This window comes from Lepisosteus platostomus, chromosome 17, assembly GCF_059453375.1.
Source record: "Lepisosteus platostomus isolate fLepPlt1 chromosome 17, fLepPlt1.hap1, whole genome shotgun sequence".
Lineage (NCBI taxonomy): Eukaryota > Metazoa > Chordata > Actinopteri > Semionotiformes > Lepisosteidae > Lepisosteus > Lepisosteus platostomus.
In genome coordinates, this window is record NC_142627.1 from 22,422,515 (window position 1) to 22,439,535 (window position 17,021).

General features: G+C 40.7%; 1 protein-coding gene across 1 annotated transcript; it reads left to right on the forward strand.

Annotated features, from left to right (window-relative positions):
- The first annotated feature begins 2,258 nt into the window (after positions 1 to 2,258).
- Positions 2,259 to 15,436, forward strand: LOC148646407 (chitin synthase chs-2-like). Its single transcript, XM_088609838.1, has 19 exons — positions 2,259 to 2,474; positions 2,898 to 3,033; positions 3,506 to 3,688; positions 4,047 to 5,110; positions 7,005 to 7,097; positions 7,541 to 7,708; positions 7,874 to 8,057; positions 8,478 to 8,579; positions 8,679 to 8,820; positions 9,218 to 9,418; positions 10,563 to 10,847; positions 10,939 to 11,118; positions 11,452 to 11,869; positions 12,290 to 12,315; positions 12,481 to 12,533; positions 12,729 to 12,839; positions 13,134 to 13,351; positions 13,666 to 13,770; positions 14,123 to 15,436. The coding sequence occupies exons 1-19, from the start codon at positions 2,440 to 2,442 to the stop codon at positions 14,184 to 14,186; spliced, it is 3,768 nt and encodes a 1,255-aa protein (XP_088465964.1). The 5' UTR covers positions 2,259 to 2,439; the 3' UTR covers positions 14,187 to 15,436.
- Positions 15,437 to 17,021: the final 1,585 nt, after the last annotated feature.

The window sequence follows — 17,021 nt, forward strand, 5'->3', positions numbered from 1 at the left end:
TAAAACCAGAATCAAAGGAACAGATGCATTTCTAATGTTATATAGCTGAGGGATTGTTGATCCTCTGAAGCAGGGTGATACAGTTACATCAGAGGGACCACTGCTCTTCTTAATTTAAGTCAATGATCATGATTCCAGCATAGCAAACAAACTAATCAAGCTCACAGATGATTTTCACCCCCCTTTACCACTGACAGGAATACATAGCAAAACACAACTGCAAGTGCCAAAGTATACAATATACAATAACAAATAGTTTCATTCTGTCACGCCCAGGCGAGTGGGGCTTAGTTTCCTGAGGAATGGAGGGCATTCGATGACAAGGCACATTATGCCCAGCGCTAATCAGACTTGCTTGGGATGGATACTGTATCTCGACCCCCTTAAAAAAATTACCCTATTTGTTATGTCGCACACAGCGTCCGTTTGGGGTTTACGAAGCTGTTGCGCTTTGGGTTTTTTAGGGTTTTGGGGGTTACCGCTTTACAGCACTTGGGTGCCTTGGCGGGTTTTTGTCATTCTGTGTCAGTTACGAGTTATGCACAATAAAGAGCAGACGTCCTTGAATCCTGTTTCCGCGGTGTAACACTATTATGGCACTGGTGCGGTGTTCTGTCATTGAGAAGCTTCTTAGACTACAGCAGTGCGCTAAACAGCTTTGACCTGCATGTCCAAAAGTTTTTTTTCTGCCTGAAGACTTCCATGTCAGTCCAGAACCTGACCACCCTGATAATTTCAGTCTCCTGCCTGTCACCAGAAAGGTTAGGTCACCTAGCTGACCACCAGTTTCCCTTCCCTGTCTGTCCCTGCCTGAAGAATGTGTTAGCTTACAGACCTGCCCTGTTCACAACAGCTACTTAATTCTCACCGAAATATTTCCTTGGAAATGCAGTATTTTGTCTCCCTAAACACAATATGGTAGTATTACATTACCCATATCAATATCATTTTATTATTTTGTGTGCTGGCTTAAGTCCTGATGAATGACAGGAAAAAAAATCAAAAATAACTACAAAACTGTGGCACCCACTGAAGCTTATGTACATGTACATTTTCAAAAAGCATGTTGTTGATATTCTTTTAAATCAAGCAACATAAAACACAGAAGACAGTGTAAAAAACGTAGTCTGTGGTTTCAATAATAATAATTGCTTTTATATATAACGCTTTTTACAGGTAATGGGGACTCCCCTCCGCCTGGATGGCTGGTCAACTGGTTTCAGTTACAAAGCAAGACGTGGTGGAAACAGTTTGTGTGTGAAGGCAGTAGATTGATAAAGGAATTAAAGGTATTGTAAGGTTTCATTTATAACTCATCTTTCATTTTAACATCATATAATTCTTTGTTTTACTTTGAAAAAAATAAGGAAGTTTTCACACAAAAAAAACCTGAGATGCTCAAACAGGTTCCAAGGAAATGGCAGAACTCCAGGTGAAAGAGCAACACTATAGCCAGCTCCCGCTTGTAACTTCAAGTCCCAAAATTGAAGCTGAAGCTCCAGAGACTGTAGCTCATGTGTCTGGGAGATTAGTTTTATCTAGCATTAGTTAATACCATATTACTACATGTTAATTTAGGTTAGATCATGTAATTATTAATTCAGGGTTATCCATCCATTTTCTAAAACACTTTACTCAGTACAAAGTCATGGGGCAACTAGAACTTAATGAGACAAGCAATCAGCTCAAGGCAGGATACACCCTGGACAGTACGCCAGTCCATCACAGGGTGTCACACTGAGACATGCACACACTCACACCAGGACCACTGAATTGGCTTCAGTTCTTACAGGAACCAGTTAATCTACCAGCATGTCTGTGAACTGTGGGAGGAAACTGGAGAACCAGGAGAAAACCCACACGAACACCAAGAGAACGTACAAAGTGCATTGAGATAGTACCTCAGGAACTGAACCTAGGGCCCCAGCGCTGTGAGGCAGCAACACTAACCAAACTCACTGTGAATCAGGGTTATTCCACCTACTGTATGAAAAAATAATTAACAGTGCAGGAAATAATCTGCCTCCCAAGACTTTTGTTCTTAAACAGAAAGCTGTAAGAATAGAGTTTTGCCAATATTGTTAATTTGCATTTAATTGTTTTAGAAATTTTATGTTCTTAAGTTTTGTAAATCGACATTTTAAAGCCTCTTTCCCCAGAAAAGGTAGAGACCTTTTCATACAAAAACACAAAAGACACCAGTTGTTGTGTGTTGTTTGGTATGACGTTCTTTAACTGGGTGTGAAATTCCTACACTAATACAGCAACTACAAGAACTTTGGGGAGGGTCATGTATTTTTATGATTATTTACATGAATATGAAAGGACACACCTCTTTGTGTACAGCATAATATAACCAGTTATTACAGATAAGAGTAGGTAAAGCTACTGACTGATACTCACACCAGACAAAACACTTGTGCGCAGAGTAGAGGAACTATGGACGATGAAAGAACGAAGAAAGAAGAAATAAGGTAACATCCATCTTATTCTTTAAGTATTAAGTTAATTCATGCATTGTATAATTATTAATATTATCAGATACAACAGCATTATCCAAATTTAACAGAGCTCTATAAGAAAAAGTTAAATACTGTAGAAAACCATGACCAAATCATAATAAATAATGAAAAAAGTATATTTATTTATTATGCATATATATTAAAATCTAAAATAGAATACATTAGTATTTAATTACTACCCCAAAGCACATGTTGTACAATATCTTAAGCAGATCAGAAAATGGCTTGATTGTGATATTGAATGATGGAGAGGGAATTCTTAATTTTATGACATGAAACATATGGGGGGTATCATCAGTTAAAACATCTAACAGCAATTATAGTATTTGTTCACACAATTATTTTACCACTTGACTGTCTCTCTTCATCAATCAGGCAGTCCTGGGATCACTTCAGAGAGGTGCGCGACATTCAGGATGAACAGAAACCCAGGAAGCTGTTCAGGTTCATCCACTATGTTATCTGCACTCTAATTGGACTGATAGTCTTTGCTCTTGGCTTTTTCAGCAAGGTAAGGCAGTTACTGTCGATACCCCTCAATCCACATGATATCATACCTGATTCTCATTAATCAATTGTTTTTTTAGGGTGGAAAAATTCTGCTTTGTTATAAAACAAAGACTCATAAAAAAGCAGATTTATATACTAGTGTTATCAAACTTTTGCACACACAGAGGAACTGTAAAATCTTTAGAAGTTTCTTTGTGAAAGAGGAAAGAAGTTACAGCAAAATCTCCCAAAATGCTAAATCAAACCTATTCATATTCTTTGGTAACAGCTAGTGTTGTATACACTGTACTTGAAATTTGGTGTAACACAAAGCTACTGTAATTAAAAATAAATTAAGTGCTAAACGTATTAACAAAAAAATTTACCAATGAATGAAAAAAAACAAATTCTCTTTTGACGGAATTTCAGTTTTGCTAATATTTGCCATCCTTGACTATAAACGAGACGCAACTACTGTGCTCTTTTTATTACAGTCCTCCCTGCTCCTCCTAATAACAGTGTCCAGCAGTTCTTCTACCACCATCTCAACAAGAGCCTTCGGACTCCTGCTCTTAGGCTGCACTCTGATCGTTCCCAGCATCCTCACGTTGGCCAAGAGCCTTTGGAAAATTGCCTTTAAAGACTCAAAGACACCCTCAGCAAAGACCATCTTCTGGGTAAGACAATAATCACCACAACAAATGCTACTGTCTGTTCTACTAATTGTATATCTGGATTATTCTTATACTCCATGAATTGGGAAACTGTAAAGCATACAATAGACCAGGTTATTGATCCAGCTTCTGAGTACATGTAATTTGTATTTCCATTTTACTATACAATACATGAGCACTTTTAAGAATCATTCAGAGTAGAGAAACATGCTGTATATAAAGTAAGAGTGGTGAAAAGTGATTGTAGTGATGTGTGTTTGTCTCTCTCCAGTTTTCCAGTTTTCTAGCAAACATAAAACCAATTTTTCCATATGGTCTACTGTCACAGTGTTTATTGCTACTCCTTGGTTATGTCTCCTAGGTGCTGGCAAGTGAACTTCTGGTGGCTGCTGGTGCAGCGATTCTCATTGTCGTTGCTATGCCTCATTTAGACATCCTAACGAATGTGATGATACTGAACGGTGTTTGTGCATTGCCTGCAGTCCTGCAAGTGGCCAGTCGGGCTGTAACAAAAGATAGCTACAGATGGTTCATAGCACCTCCTCTGTTAGCTGTTGTCCTGCTGGTAGCTGGTTTTGTGTTTCTACTTGTTGGTTACCAAATTGAGATCAGTGGGCAGAAGGCCAGCAGAGATATGTACATGTATGCTGGCCTTGCTATAGGAGGGACATTGATCGTTTCCCTTAACTGGTGGGAGAATTTTTCAACCAGGTTTGACATCAGATTCCTTCGGGGAGTCATTAAGGACATCCACCACTCCAAAAATGTCTGCTATGTCATCTCCAGCACTGTCAGAATCCTGGTCACTGTGGCTGTTGTCGGGATATATGTCCCCCTGTCAGGACAAGACTGGGCTTCTGTCAAAGCAGTGTCAAGAAACACAGTCATAGTCACCCTGAGCCTGTTTGGCATCCAGGCCATTTCCTCAGCCCTCTGCCACTGGTTTGTGGTGGTGGCCTGTAAACTTCACGCTCTCCGGCGTGGCTTCATCGTGCCCACGATTCTCACGTCCCCGGCTGTGTTACTGGCTTTCGTGTTGGTGTTTGTGACACGTTATGAGACAGCTCTGAGCGACTCCGGTGCAGGCAATTTTTCACTGAGTTTGTTCTGTCAGACTTTTCGCAACTTCACAAACAAGGGGATTGTGGCAGTAGAAACTCTGACCAAGGACGTTACCCAGAGTATATGTAACAGGAATGCAATAGTTCAGGTGGATAAAGTGGGCTTGTCACTGCTGGCAGCTTCAGAATTCAGCTGGTTTGTCGGACTGCTGCTGTCCACAGTCCATGTCTGGGTCACCCCAATTCAGCGCATCGAGAGGACCTCAGAGCTCTTTGTGAGGCGCCTGTATGAAGCTGCCTTCATAGACCAGTCCCTGCTGCTCAACATGCGCTTTGAGATTCTGAAGAAACATTCAAGTGACAGGTAATAATAACAATAAAACTTTATTTTATATAGCACCATTAAAGGTGGCTTCTCAACCCTGCTTTACAGAATGGCAACAACAATAAATAAAAATAATACAAAAGATTAAAGACAATTACAGTACACATAGGAGAACCTGGATAGTGTTACTAAGCATAGTAGGAGCAGAGGGGTAAAGAATGGATCCAGTTAAGTAAAGGCTCTTCTAAAGAAGAAGGTTTTGAGTCTGGATTTGAAGGAGTTTAGAGAAGGTGGCTCTCTGATATCCTAGGGGAGAGAATGCCAGAGCTTGGGGGCATAACAGGAGAAGGCCCTGTCACCCACACAATGTAAACTGGCTTGGGGGACAGTTAGGAGACCAGAATTAGAAGGGTGAAGGTTGCAAGGTGGGGAGTAGGGTGATAGTCGTTCAGACAGGTTTTGATGTGCCGAGCCATGCAGAGCCTTATAGGCGAGCATGAAGATTTTAAAGTCCAAACGGAATTTGACAGGAAGCCAGTGCAAGGACTCCAGGATAGGAGTAATGTGAACACCTGGTCAGGATTCAGGATTCGCGTAAGACACGTCTCTTCACTCCAATATGATGGGTAGAGCAGTCAAGACAGCACAACACTCTTGAGCTTAGATTGTACTGTTTCCATGCGCTGGGTACAGTTTGCCAGTTAGTTGTCTGGGTTTTATTGTACTCTGTCTTGCACTTTCACTCCCCAACATACATATCTGGCCTTCTGTCATGCAGGATTTCTATGTTCTTTTTGGGATTATTTGAATATAGTAGGTTCAGGGATTACATCAGCCCCAATATACATGAACTTGCACTCTAATCATTGTGAGTGAAAAGTTACAGTATGGCTACTAGCGCATGTCTGAGAGTTATTTCATATTTAAGTCACTTCTCTGTGTGTGACTAATCATGCTTGAAAGAAGCTTTCAGGTAGGACAGATATCCCCTTACGGATACAATATGCAAAATAAACTACTTGCTAAGCTTTAGCCTTAAACGTAATTTGGTCATAAGTGTTTGCAGCATTACAGTATGTATCTAACAATGGACGATCCGTAAGGAAATGAGTGGAGACTTCCAGTGAAGGTTCCAGTTACATAATGCAAATTCTGAGGAAGGCTGTGAAAACACAACTGAGGACTCCTTGCTGTAAGGTTGTTTAGAACAGGACCCTATTTAGACGGTTTAATCTGGAAGTGAGTGGATTAGAACAATGGGGAGGAGACGAGGATCAGGGCAGGGTGACAGACAGGGGGGCGTGGCGATGGTGAACTGGTGCTCGGGGGGCGTCGCCAAGGCAGACAAGCCCAAGGAGTCCAGGGGGGAAAACCAGGGCGAAGTCCAAAAGTCCAAAATCGGGAAATCCAAACGAGACTAAAACAAGACACAGTTAAAACCCAGATCCGGTGCAGGGACTGGGAATAAAAGCAGGATCATGAGGCCAGGTGCTCTGAACCCCGGACTCAGCTGGTCAGGACGCTGGTAGGTGACCTATGCCCTCAAGCTGGGGATGTAGGGCGACTTGGTGGTTGGCGGGCCTCCGAGTGTCAGCCTTCCAATACAGAGTCGGGAGTAGCGCCAGGCCTAAACTGGGGCAGGATTGAGGGCAGGTGTGCGGAATAAGACAGAATGTGAAAAGAGCCGGAGCGCCCTTAAGAGGAGGGATTACGATCGTGACGCTTGCATTCAGTCTTTTATGAGAAATGCAGCAGCTAAAAAACCTTTAGAAATTTGTATTTATTCACCAAGCAATGTAAATGTCTAGAAAACATGAATCATCAAGAAGGTGAATACTAGATGTCCCAAAAGGTTATACAGATGACCTACATATTCTTTATACCACTGAATAACAGACATCTCTGTCTTGAATAGATTTTGTTGTCTCACCAGAGTTCACAAAGACCCAGTGAGAGTTTACCTGTGTGCTACAATGTGGCACGAGACGTATGATGAAATGACGAAAATTCTCATCTCAATGTTCAGGTAAAACAGTGGAAGGCAAATTATAACGAAAGAATATAGAAAGTTGTAGGACACGTATAGTAGAAAATCGCTAGTTTTCAAAGCTTTGCTATATACTCATTTCTTGGAAGGCAGAAAACTGAAATTTTAGATTTTGGAAATAATGGTAATGGTATACTTTAGAACTAGTTATGAAGTATTATGCTTAATGCTATCTTTGGAGTTTCACATTAGACAGCCTGCAATGTACTGTATAAAGTGATGTTCAAAACCCACAGAAGGTAGCATCATGCTTTGATCATCTCCTGATATTTGAGGGCAGCCAGGTGCAGACACTGATACTGAGTGGCGTGGGTGTGCTGGAGAACATTGTGCTGTTTGGATTGTGGGAACCAGGAACAACTGAAATCTGCACTGAGTGCACATCCACAGATTAAAAATAGTCTTCTGTTCTTTGTTACAAGGCTGGACAGACACAGGCCGAAGAAACATAGTGAGACAGACATGAACATTGAAGCCCACATTTTCTTTGATGATGCCTTTGAGGAGATCGAAGATGCTCAGGGTGTCAAGAAGCACTATGTGAATGGATACGCTGAGACCTTGGTGAAAGTTATCAAAGAAGTCTACTTGTGAGCACCAACCTCCGCCCTCTTTGTCAAAGACTATAGCTCCACTGGGTCTACTCAATTAGTAAAGTGCCACTTTAGTGATAAAACACATTTTTACTGGCTCCCCTCAATGCTCTTATTGACAAATAATTGGAAAAACTCTACTAATGTCTCTTGTTTTTACAGGGTGTTCAGTGATGAAACACACAACATATTTAATGGAGCCAAGCCCCTCTCTGGCGCTGGAGAACAGAAAATCATACAAACTCCCTATGGTGGCCGTCTTTGTTACAAACTTCCACGCGGAAACCTGCTGGTCGTCCACTTCAAAGATAAACAACTGATTCGGCACAAGAAGCGCTGGTCTCAGGTACGTCGTCCACATGTGACCCTTCCTGTTTAACTGTAAGGACTGGTGATAATGAAGAAGATGGTGCTGTGAGAATAGATTTATACTAGCACTAGAGGAAATGTTAATCCAGGTTTAATAATCATCTTTAGGTATTCTCAAATTATGTAGACATACAGAATGTGCTACAGTATATTAAAATCAGGTCCAGTGAAACAAAGTGGGATGATCCAGTTTTTGTCCTACACCTCCAAGATAGCAGCCTTTGTCATGATCATCTAGTCTCTGCATTTTGCACACATACAAGCCACTAGATTCTGCTGTGTCTTTGTCTGCCCCAGCCTGTGCTTGGTGTTGTGTCATACTGTATGTACAGTATATTATCTCCCTTTAGATAAACAGCATGACAGTGAAAACCAAACAGGTACCTTTCTATTTCAGATCATGTACCTGTACTATCTGCTGGGCTGGAAGCTTGACAGGAAGTACTTTGAGAAGCAGGAGAACGGCGAAGATGAGAAAACTCTACAGGAGCAGCTGAAGGTACGAATGACTTGAAAACACAGCAGAACCATGGATTTCTGGATTTCTCAGTAGTCGTAGTCCTGTGTTTCCTAAATCACTGCATCTTCTGGCCCACAGAAAGAAAGACACAACACATACATTCTAGCCCTGGATGGAGACACTGACTTCCAGCCTGCGGCAGTCATGCTGTTGGTGGATCGTCTCAGGCTGTATGCTGATGTGGGAGCAGCCTGTGGCAGGATTCACCCGACTGGCACAGGTATGAAGGGCTGCCTCTCTCGAGGATCAGACAGCTTCTCTGACTGCAGAGACAATGTCCTGAGCTCAGAGCGAGGTGTTCCCTGTGTTTTCATTCTGCCTTTATGGTGTTTAAAATTACATTTTTAAATAGTGTGACAATGCATATGAGCAGGTCTTTAAGGCATCATAACAAATTGAATTAACCTCAGATTTTGAAAATTATGTCTTAATTTTTTTATCTTTCTCTGTTCAGACAATATAAATATTTCTTTTGGAACCCCTCATTTGCATGTAAGAGCATATTTAATACACATTCATGCAGTCAGTTATAATTGTTGAAGCTCCAGGTATAAGAGTGGCTCTGCAGGGGTTTTATCCCTCCTGAGACGAAGCTGCAGCTGGTGCTGTTGTTCTAGGCCCTATGGTGTGGTACCAGAAGTTTGAATACGCTGTTGGCCACTGGCTTCAGAAGACAGCAGAGCATGTGTTTGGCAGTGTGCTCTGCAGCCCCGGCTGCTTCAGTTTGTTCAGAGGAGCCGCCCTCATGGATGACAACGTCATGAAGAGATACACCACCAAGGCCACAGAAGCAAGCCAATATGTGCAGTATGACCAGGGTGAGTGTCTCACAGGGGTCGTGAGGGGATCTCACATTTCCCAGAGTTTTACACAGCAGGTTCGTGAGGTACAGATACTCTTAAAGAGAGAAATAAATTAACCAAATTGGGCAGCACTGTGGCACAGCAAGCAATCAGTTTTAAAGTTAATTAATTCTGGTTTGTCAGGTTGAGAACAAATTAATTGATTGTCCTTATTTTACTTAAGAAATAAAGCAAAACAAAATAAGTATCTATAGCACTCAGATAATTACCCTATAATGTTAATGTGGGTTTTATTGAAAATTATTGAACACCCCCACTGATCAGGAAATAACAAATGACATCTATTGTCTTCTATAATTCTATAATTTCCCTTGAACAATTTTGTGCCTGTTGAATATATGTACAATAGCTTAAAAGACAAATGTTTATTGTACAAAACTAACACCAGATTCAGATCACACAGATTAAATTTGTAGACTCTGGACAGGAGGAATGAATTTCGGGGAACAGGAGATGACCAATCCAATCTCAGACATTCATTCTGGCCAGCACTAATTCTATAAGAGTTGATACAAAGTGAGACTGTTCCCATGAAATACTTTATTCTCCAAAGAAAAAAACATGTACTCCAAACTGAAGAGAAATAGAGACTACTATCGGTCCATTTACAGAAATGCTTTTTAAGACTTAGAGTGACAAATTGCAAAGCAGATTTACAATGAGAATTAAAAATCTCCACAAATCTGAAAAATACAACTCTTTTTGTTAAACTCAAGTATAGTCCCGTCAGTGCTCAGTAGTTGATAGGTTTTTGTCCATCAATGTTGATTCCAGTAGGTGAGCAATTTCAGGAGTTCTGGCTCAATATTGTCTTCTTTCTTCTCCACCTTCCCAAAGCTCTTCCACTCCCGTGTAGAGAGTACACATGAGCCTGGCTGGTCAGAAAGTTCAAGTCTCAAAGTTGGCCAGATTTCCAGTGTGCCCACTCACTTAGGGGCTGCTAACAGACCAGATAATGTGAGCTGCTCATACACACTCTGTCTAGCCACTCTGATGATCACTATTGAATTGTTTCATGCCATTCACTCCAGCGCCACATTGGGCCTCTAAGGAACTGAGACCATGAAAGTAACAAACTCATCCCAAACGTGCTCACCAGGTGAGGACCGCTGGCTGTGCACACTGCTGCTGCAGCAGGGCTGGAGAGTGGAGTACAACGCTGCCTCAGATGCCTACACCAACGCCCCCCAGGAGTTCAAAGAGTTCTACAACCAGAGGCGCCGCTGGGGACCCTCCACCCTGGCAAACACCATCGACCTTCTGGGCTCGGGCTCACTGACGGCACAGAAAAACAAGTCCATTTCCAGGCTTTACATTGTCTACCAGGTATTCACCATGATCTCCACCATCCTGGGGCCTGCCACCGTGTGTTTGATGATTGCAGGTAAAGAGCGCTTCACAGCACACGTGTGCATTTGCTGGTGTTCTTAACAGGAAGAAGGTTTAATTCTGTTCGCTTGATTGCTTGCCTGCAGGCAGCTTCTCGTTTGTCTTCAACATCAGTCTCAATGCGGCCCTTGTTTTGGCTATCGTGCCCCCTGCCATCTACCTGGTGCTCTGCTTCAGACTAAAATCTGACACCCAGATCTCCATCGCTGCCTTCTTGAGCGTTATCTACGCGTTCCTGATGACAGCCACCGTCCTCTCGATTATAGGTAAGTGATCCGGCAGGAAAACAGTGTAATGAGCTTCAATCAGATTTTTTTATTCAAAATGCTGTCACCAAATATTCAAACACACTAAGAAAACAGCACAATTTGTGCATATTTTTCAATAGAGCAAAATAAATCACACACAAAGGTTAAAGATGCATGTTTCTGATATGGTTGTTCTTCATTATCTTGTGATCTATTATGAATTATCCTGTTACTTTCCATCCCGCCATCAATTGTCAAGATAGTTGATTCATCACAATGTTCTGACTCCTCATATTCTCACAATCTGCATTGCAGATCCAGTGATCAGAACTTTTTCTTATTGTTCTTCAGGGCAGATGGTCAAGCAGCAAACCTTTGTGACTCCCAGCGGTCTGTTCTTCATATCTTTAGTCATTCTCAATCTAGTAACAGCAGCACTTCACCCACAGGAGTTCCCTTTGCTTGTACACGGGCTGCTCTACTTCATCAGCATCCCCAGTGGATATCTGCTGCTGACCATATACTCCATAGTGAACATGGACAATGTATCCTGGGGAACTCGGGAAACTGGCAGCCAGGCCAAGGCAGGCCCCCGCAGAGGCCCTCAGAAACATGTGGCTTTAGAAAAAATGTGCAAATGCCTCTGCTGGAACATCGAGATTCAAGTGAACAGAGATGAGAAAGTAGCAGCAGCTCCAGAGCTCCAACTACAAGCCCAGGAGGACAGAGCTGGAAGTGGAACTAGCCCATCAGAGCTCCACAACCTCAGGTGTGCAGGGCGTCAGATGGTCTTTCAGAACATCCACAGTATGTTTAGTGGCAGTGGTTTAGTGGTTTTCTTATTCTCTTTGCTAAAAACTTATTTTATTAAATTGATAAGTCCCATGCCGCCTACTTTGGTATTTTTAAAGTAAAACATACAAAACAAGTGAATTTTGTTTCATGAGTTTCAGAAAGAAAGTGTAAAGTTTGGTTGAAACAACAACACAAATATTGTAAAATTAATTTCATTTCCACAGTTCACTTCTTCAGGCAGATGAGATTTCTCAGAAAAACATGACATATTTTGTGAATGCATTAGTAAGGAGGATAAATAGGAGGGAATGAGTTTTGGAATTGTTAATGGTGGAATACTTATAATTTTGAATATCTCGAATGCTAATAAGTTATGTGTATATTTTTGTTTTAGTGATGAAGAGTCCAGCTCACTAGACAGTAAGTATGAAAAATATCTGCTGAATGTTATTCTTTAATGTGCTAGCAGATTATTCTTTAAACCAAATTAAATGTCATTTTTGATTGTTTAGTTTGTCACACTGTTTTCTTCTCACATTATTATATCAAGGTGCAATTGTTTAACCTACCTGTGTTGTTTTGAAGGTGGCATGTCAAAGCTACAAGTCAATCCAGATGATCTTCATAGTCTTGAAGAGGTGAGCTCCTTGGGTTTAATGATTTTCATTGTTCTTTCCCATTAGCTTTACATGATTTGTCATCTCAGGCAGTTTGTAAAAAGTAACCATGGACCGGCAGATTTATAGCAGTAACCTGATGGAACGAAATTGGTTGATTCCATAATTTTGCATGTATTTATATTTTTTTCCATTTGTTTCCTTATTTGTCCCTAGGATGAAGTGCTCTTCTGGGAGGAGCTCATAGAGAAGTACCTAAAGCCACTGTCTGAAGACAAAGCCAAGCAAGCCCAAATTAAAAAAGACCTCAAAAGCCTCAGAAACAAGGTACAGCTCTGCACTTTGGACTGATCTTCTGCACCAGGAAAGGAGAGATAATTCAAATATAGCTTGCAAAACAAAACAAGTTTGACTGGTACAACAAACTGACTCCCTGTCATGTGGTTCTTCCAGAGACAATCCGTAGTTGACAGCACCATCTTTCCCTACAGGTCACAATTCATCATCCACTGGGTTCAGTTCCGTTCCACACATTACTGTTTTACCACTTTCAAGTTTCTGTGAAACACATATATTGCATTTACAGTAATCATGGGTCTTTTCTTCTCTATTTCTTTACAGGTCACTTTCGCTTTCTTCATCATCAATTGTTTGTGGCTGGTGGCCACATTCTTCCTCCAGGCTATTGGCTCTCCAGTTATTATCAGCACTCCAAAGATTTTATCAAATGGATCAATAGCAAAAGACCAGAACATTTCTATAGATCCAATTGGGTTTATGTTCCTGTTGTCCTTTGCTGGCCTGCTGCTCATTCAGTTTATTGCTATGGGATACCACAGGTAAGTCAGTTACCTCTTCCACAAGAGTTTAAGCATTTTATTATTTTTCAACATCCTATTCTCATTCATTAGCTTCCCATTGTGTGAGCACACAGTACGATTTTTATGTTGCTCACCACTGAATGTAGGTCTACCAGTTTAATGGAACAGCCATCTCAGTAGGTTTTGCCCTGTGAATAAATTAGTAAATTGAAGTAATTACTGCCATCTCAGTTTGCATCAGTTTCAATGTATACAATTGTAATCAGATTACTCTTGAGATCCTTGTGAGCCTTTTATTAATTTAATGTGTTTGTGTCATCTGATTCCTACAGAATCTACACACTTATACACTTCATAGCCTATATAGGAACAGAACTTAAAGAATCAAAAAGAAACTTGTCCCAGACGTCCCTGGAAAACGTGAAGGATACTGAAAGGTAAAGGATTTTCTTACTTTTTCTGTCCGGTTTGCAGTGTTTTACACCTCCAGATCAAGAAGAAATCAGAAGATGTTGAAATTAGAAGTATTAAATCTGAGCAAATCATGTTTAAACACCATCTTCCAAAACCAGATTTATTTAAACAAAATGGTTAATTGAAAGACTGGTTTGTTTGTTTGAACAGTGTTTACTGCAGGTTTGGCCAAAGGCAGAAGCACATTTTCTGCGCAGTTCCACAAGATTTAAAAGAGAAATGTGTATGTCAGTGAAAAGTGTATCATTGCAGCATCATTGATATCGCTTATTTTCAGAGAAAAAGATGAATGTGAACCTCATATTTCTCCTGCAGTATTTTTTGTAAATGGCTGGGTTCAAGATCTCTTCAAGACTCCAAGAACTGCGTGAGAACCTGATGGCAGCTCTGACAGTTCAGCTCTGTTTAACTGAGAGTCCAACATCATGTCAATCAGCTGCACCTCCTTAAATCTCTTTCTGTTGAAGCACAAAACACCTGAAAAGAATCAACTGCCCTGCAGGCTGAATTAGACAAGTAACTTCCTTGTTTGACCAGTAGTCAAAATGAAGCTGAACAATGAGACCAAGTACTGTATATTAGTATTAGACTGTATTTACAGTACTTATTAAGTAAGTATATATTTTGAAGATTATATGTTTATTTAATATTAGTCATCATAAGCCATGCTGTATGTATTGTTTTCTCCTATTCTCTAATTGAACAACGTTGGTTTTTGTAGAGCTAAATAACTGTGAGTCTGTCAGGAAGTATTGTGTTGTGTCAAAAGGTAAATTTGTCAAATACTGACGTGTGTTTTCCTGCATAACCAAAGACAAAAAAAGAAGAAAGTAGCCTAGTGCTGAAAATGTCCTTTATCACAGATAAAGTCCTTCATCATATTCTTGTATTCCATCGAAGAGAAATACAGTTACTTCAATTGAAAGATTATATACACTACATGTAGAGTACTCTGTGCCTGTCACGCCCGACATCCCTCCCTAGAGGGCGCTCCACTGCTCCCATTATTGTCCGTGTGATTAAGCTCTCCAGGTGTACCCTTTTAGCGTTATTATTTAAAGACCAGCTCCTCCAGTCCTCGGGGCTCATCATTAGGGTAAGATGTCGCGAGGCCCGCCTAGCACCAGGAAACCCTACGTCTGTCTCCTGAGGGCACAGGCCTCATCCCCGACACCTCCCGCTCCCTGAGCCCGGGGTCTGGAGGATCTCGCCCCGTCACCCTTGGACCTCCATGTTTTGTTTGTCCGTGTGTTCCCCCCTCCCGGGGATTTTAACTTTGTCGCGTCCCAGGATGGATTTCCAGTTGATGGACTTTCGGACTGTGCTTTGACCTGCCCTTGGACCCGTTTGGATTTGGATGCCGTTTTGTCTTCCCCGTACACTGTCTCACGGACTCTCACTATTATTTTGTGCACTATTAAACCCCTGTGTGTTCCTTTTTACCACGCCTCCTGTTTTCTCCAGCTCTTACCGCATCGCATAGGGTCTTCTACAAGATCCGACACGGATTCCAGTCCGTGTCCGTTACAGTGCCATAGAAATAGATGTTGTATTTTTATCTCTTTGTATGTTTTATGTTCCATATGTTTAGATTTAATCAAATATTCCATGATTTATGTTTTGAATTTATAGATATGATGTGTTTAAGATTTCTTGTCTCACTGATGGCAATCTCATTACTGTGCACACTCTTACTGCTCTACAGTAAGTCCATAGTAATTTTTTTTTCACAAAATTTGAAGACGTATCTTAAAAAATATTTTTTCACATCATTTGCAAAATCTAATTCTGAATTTCAGGTATTTTAGTTTTCAAAGAGTCCAGTTGGTAAAGTGAAAATGTTGACTTAAAAATAGGTGTGGTGAAATGATTAAGGATTAAGGTCTAGAGATATCCTGTAGATATTCACCTTCATGAAAGTAAGCTGGAAAGACTGGATAGTGTCCCAGTGCTCTTATCCACTTCAGTTTGTTTAGGACTCCTGAATCCTGATTGGATTTATTGACTTTTAAATGTAAATAAGTCGATTTGTGTAAGTACTGTGGTTTCCAAATATTTACTTTTGACAAATTATCAAGTGATAAGTTGAAAACCTGTGAGTCATGATTAAAACAGCTACAATTCACAATTTAATAAATCGAAATATTTATTTAAACAGTATTGTTAGTTAGCACCCCTTTAACCAGCAGCCTGTTCAGCGGATCCAGTAAACTACACAAGATACAGGAGATGGTGACGTTCCTTGTCTTCTGGTTGCATTATGCACATTTACCAATAGGTGGCTCACAATACTGTTCAATACTGTTCACAAATAACTCTTCTCTTCTTGAGTTTTCTATGTGTAGATTCTGGCAACTACCCAATCCTTTTGATCCCTATTCAGTCACCATCCCCTACTGTACCTGCTGTACTAGACCTCTGGAGGGGCAACAGAGCCATCACTCAGGAGCTCTCATTGTAACTCATGCTGACTGGCGTGCACCCTGGTTGACTCAAAGACCATCTAACCCTGGTGTCACACATTGTTTCAAGAATTCAAATCGTAACTTAGAAATGCCATCGCCAAAATCCAGACTGGTGATTCCCAGAGCAAAAGGCTCGCCCCTTTGTGCTCTGAAGGATCATCTTTACTGGTTTATTCTTTTGGGAGCCTGTCTTTATTCATTATTGACAGTACCAGATTGTTTGTTTAATTAAATTCTTTATCATGTTAAAAAGAAATAGATAATTGATAGGGAGGAGATGCTATTTATTGATCATGATACAATTAGAGGCCTCTGTCCTCAACATCAGAACCGTGCTGATAATTTTGTTTTTTATGATCTTTGGAAACATGATGCACAGGAAAGCTACAATTTCAGTATCACTTATCCTTAATCCTTTGTTGCATATGTTGATTTCAAGCAAATGCTTGTATTTTTCTAAGTGCTTTGTAAATCTGCTGATTTTCATGCTATGAATGACAGAAAGTTATCTGTCATTCTGGGAGGGTGCCTGTGTAATATCTTCCAATATCGGCCCTTGAAGCAAGGTAAGGTTGCCATTGGATAGTATTGAGTCCAATGAATACTACCGTGATACAAAGAGGGCTGTAATTTTTCATACACTACTACATCTTAAAAATCAGGTGATTTTACTTCAATGATCAATTCAATTAATTAATCCAATTAAGTCATTTAATGCTTACATAATTTCTATTAAAAAATTCCACCTC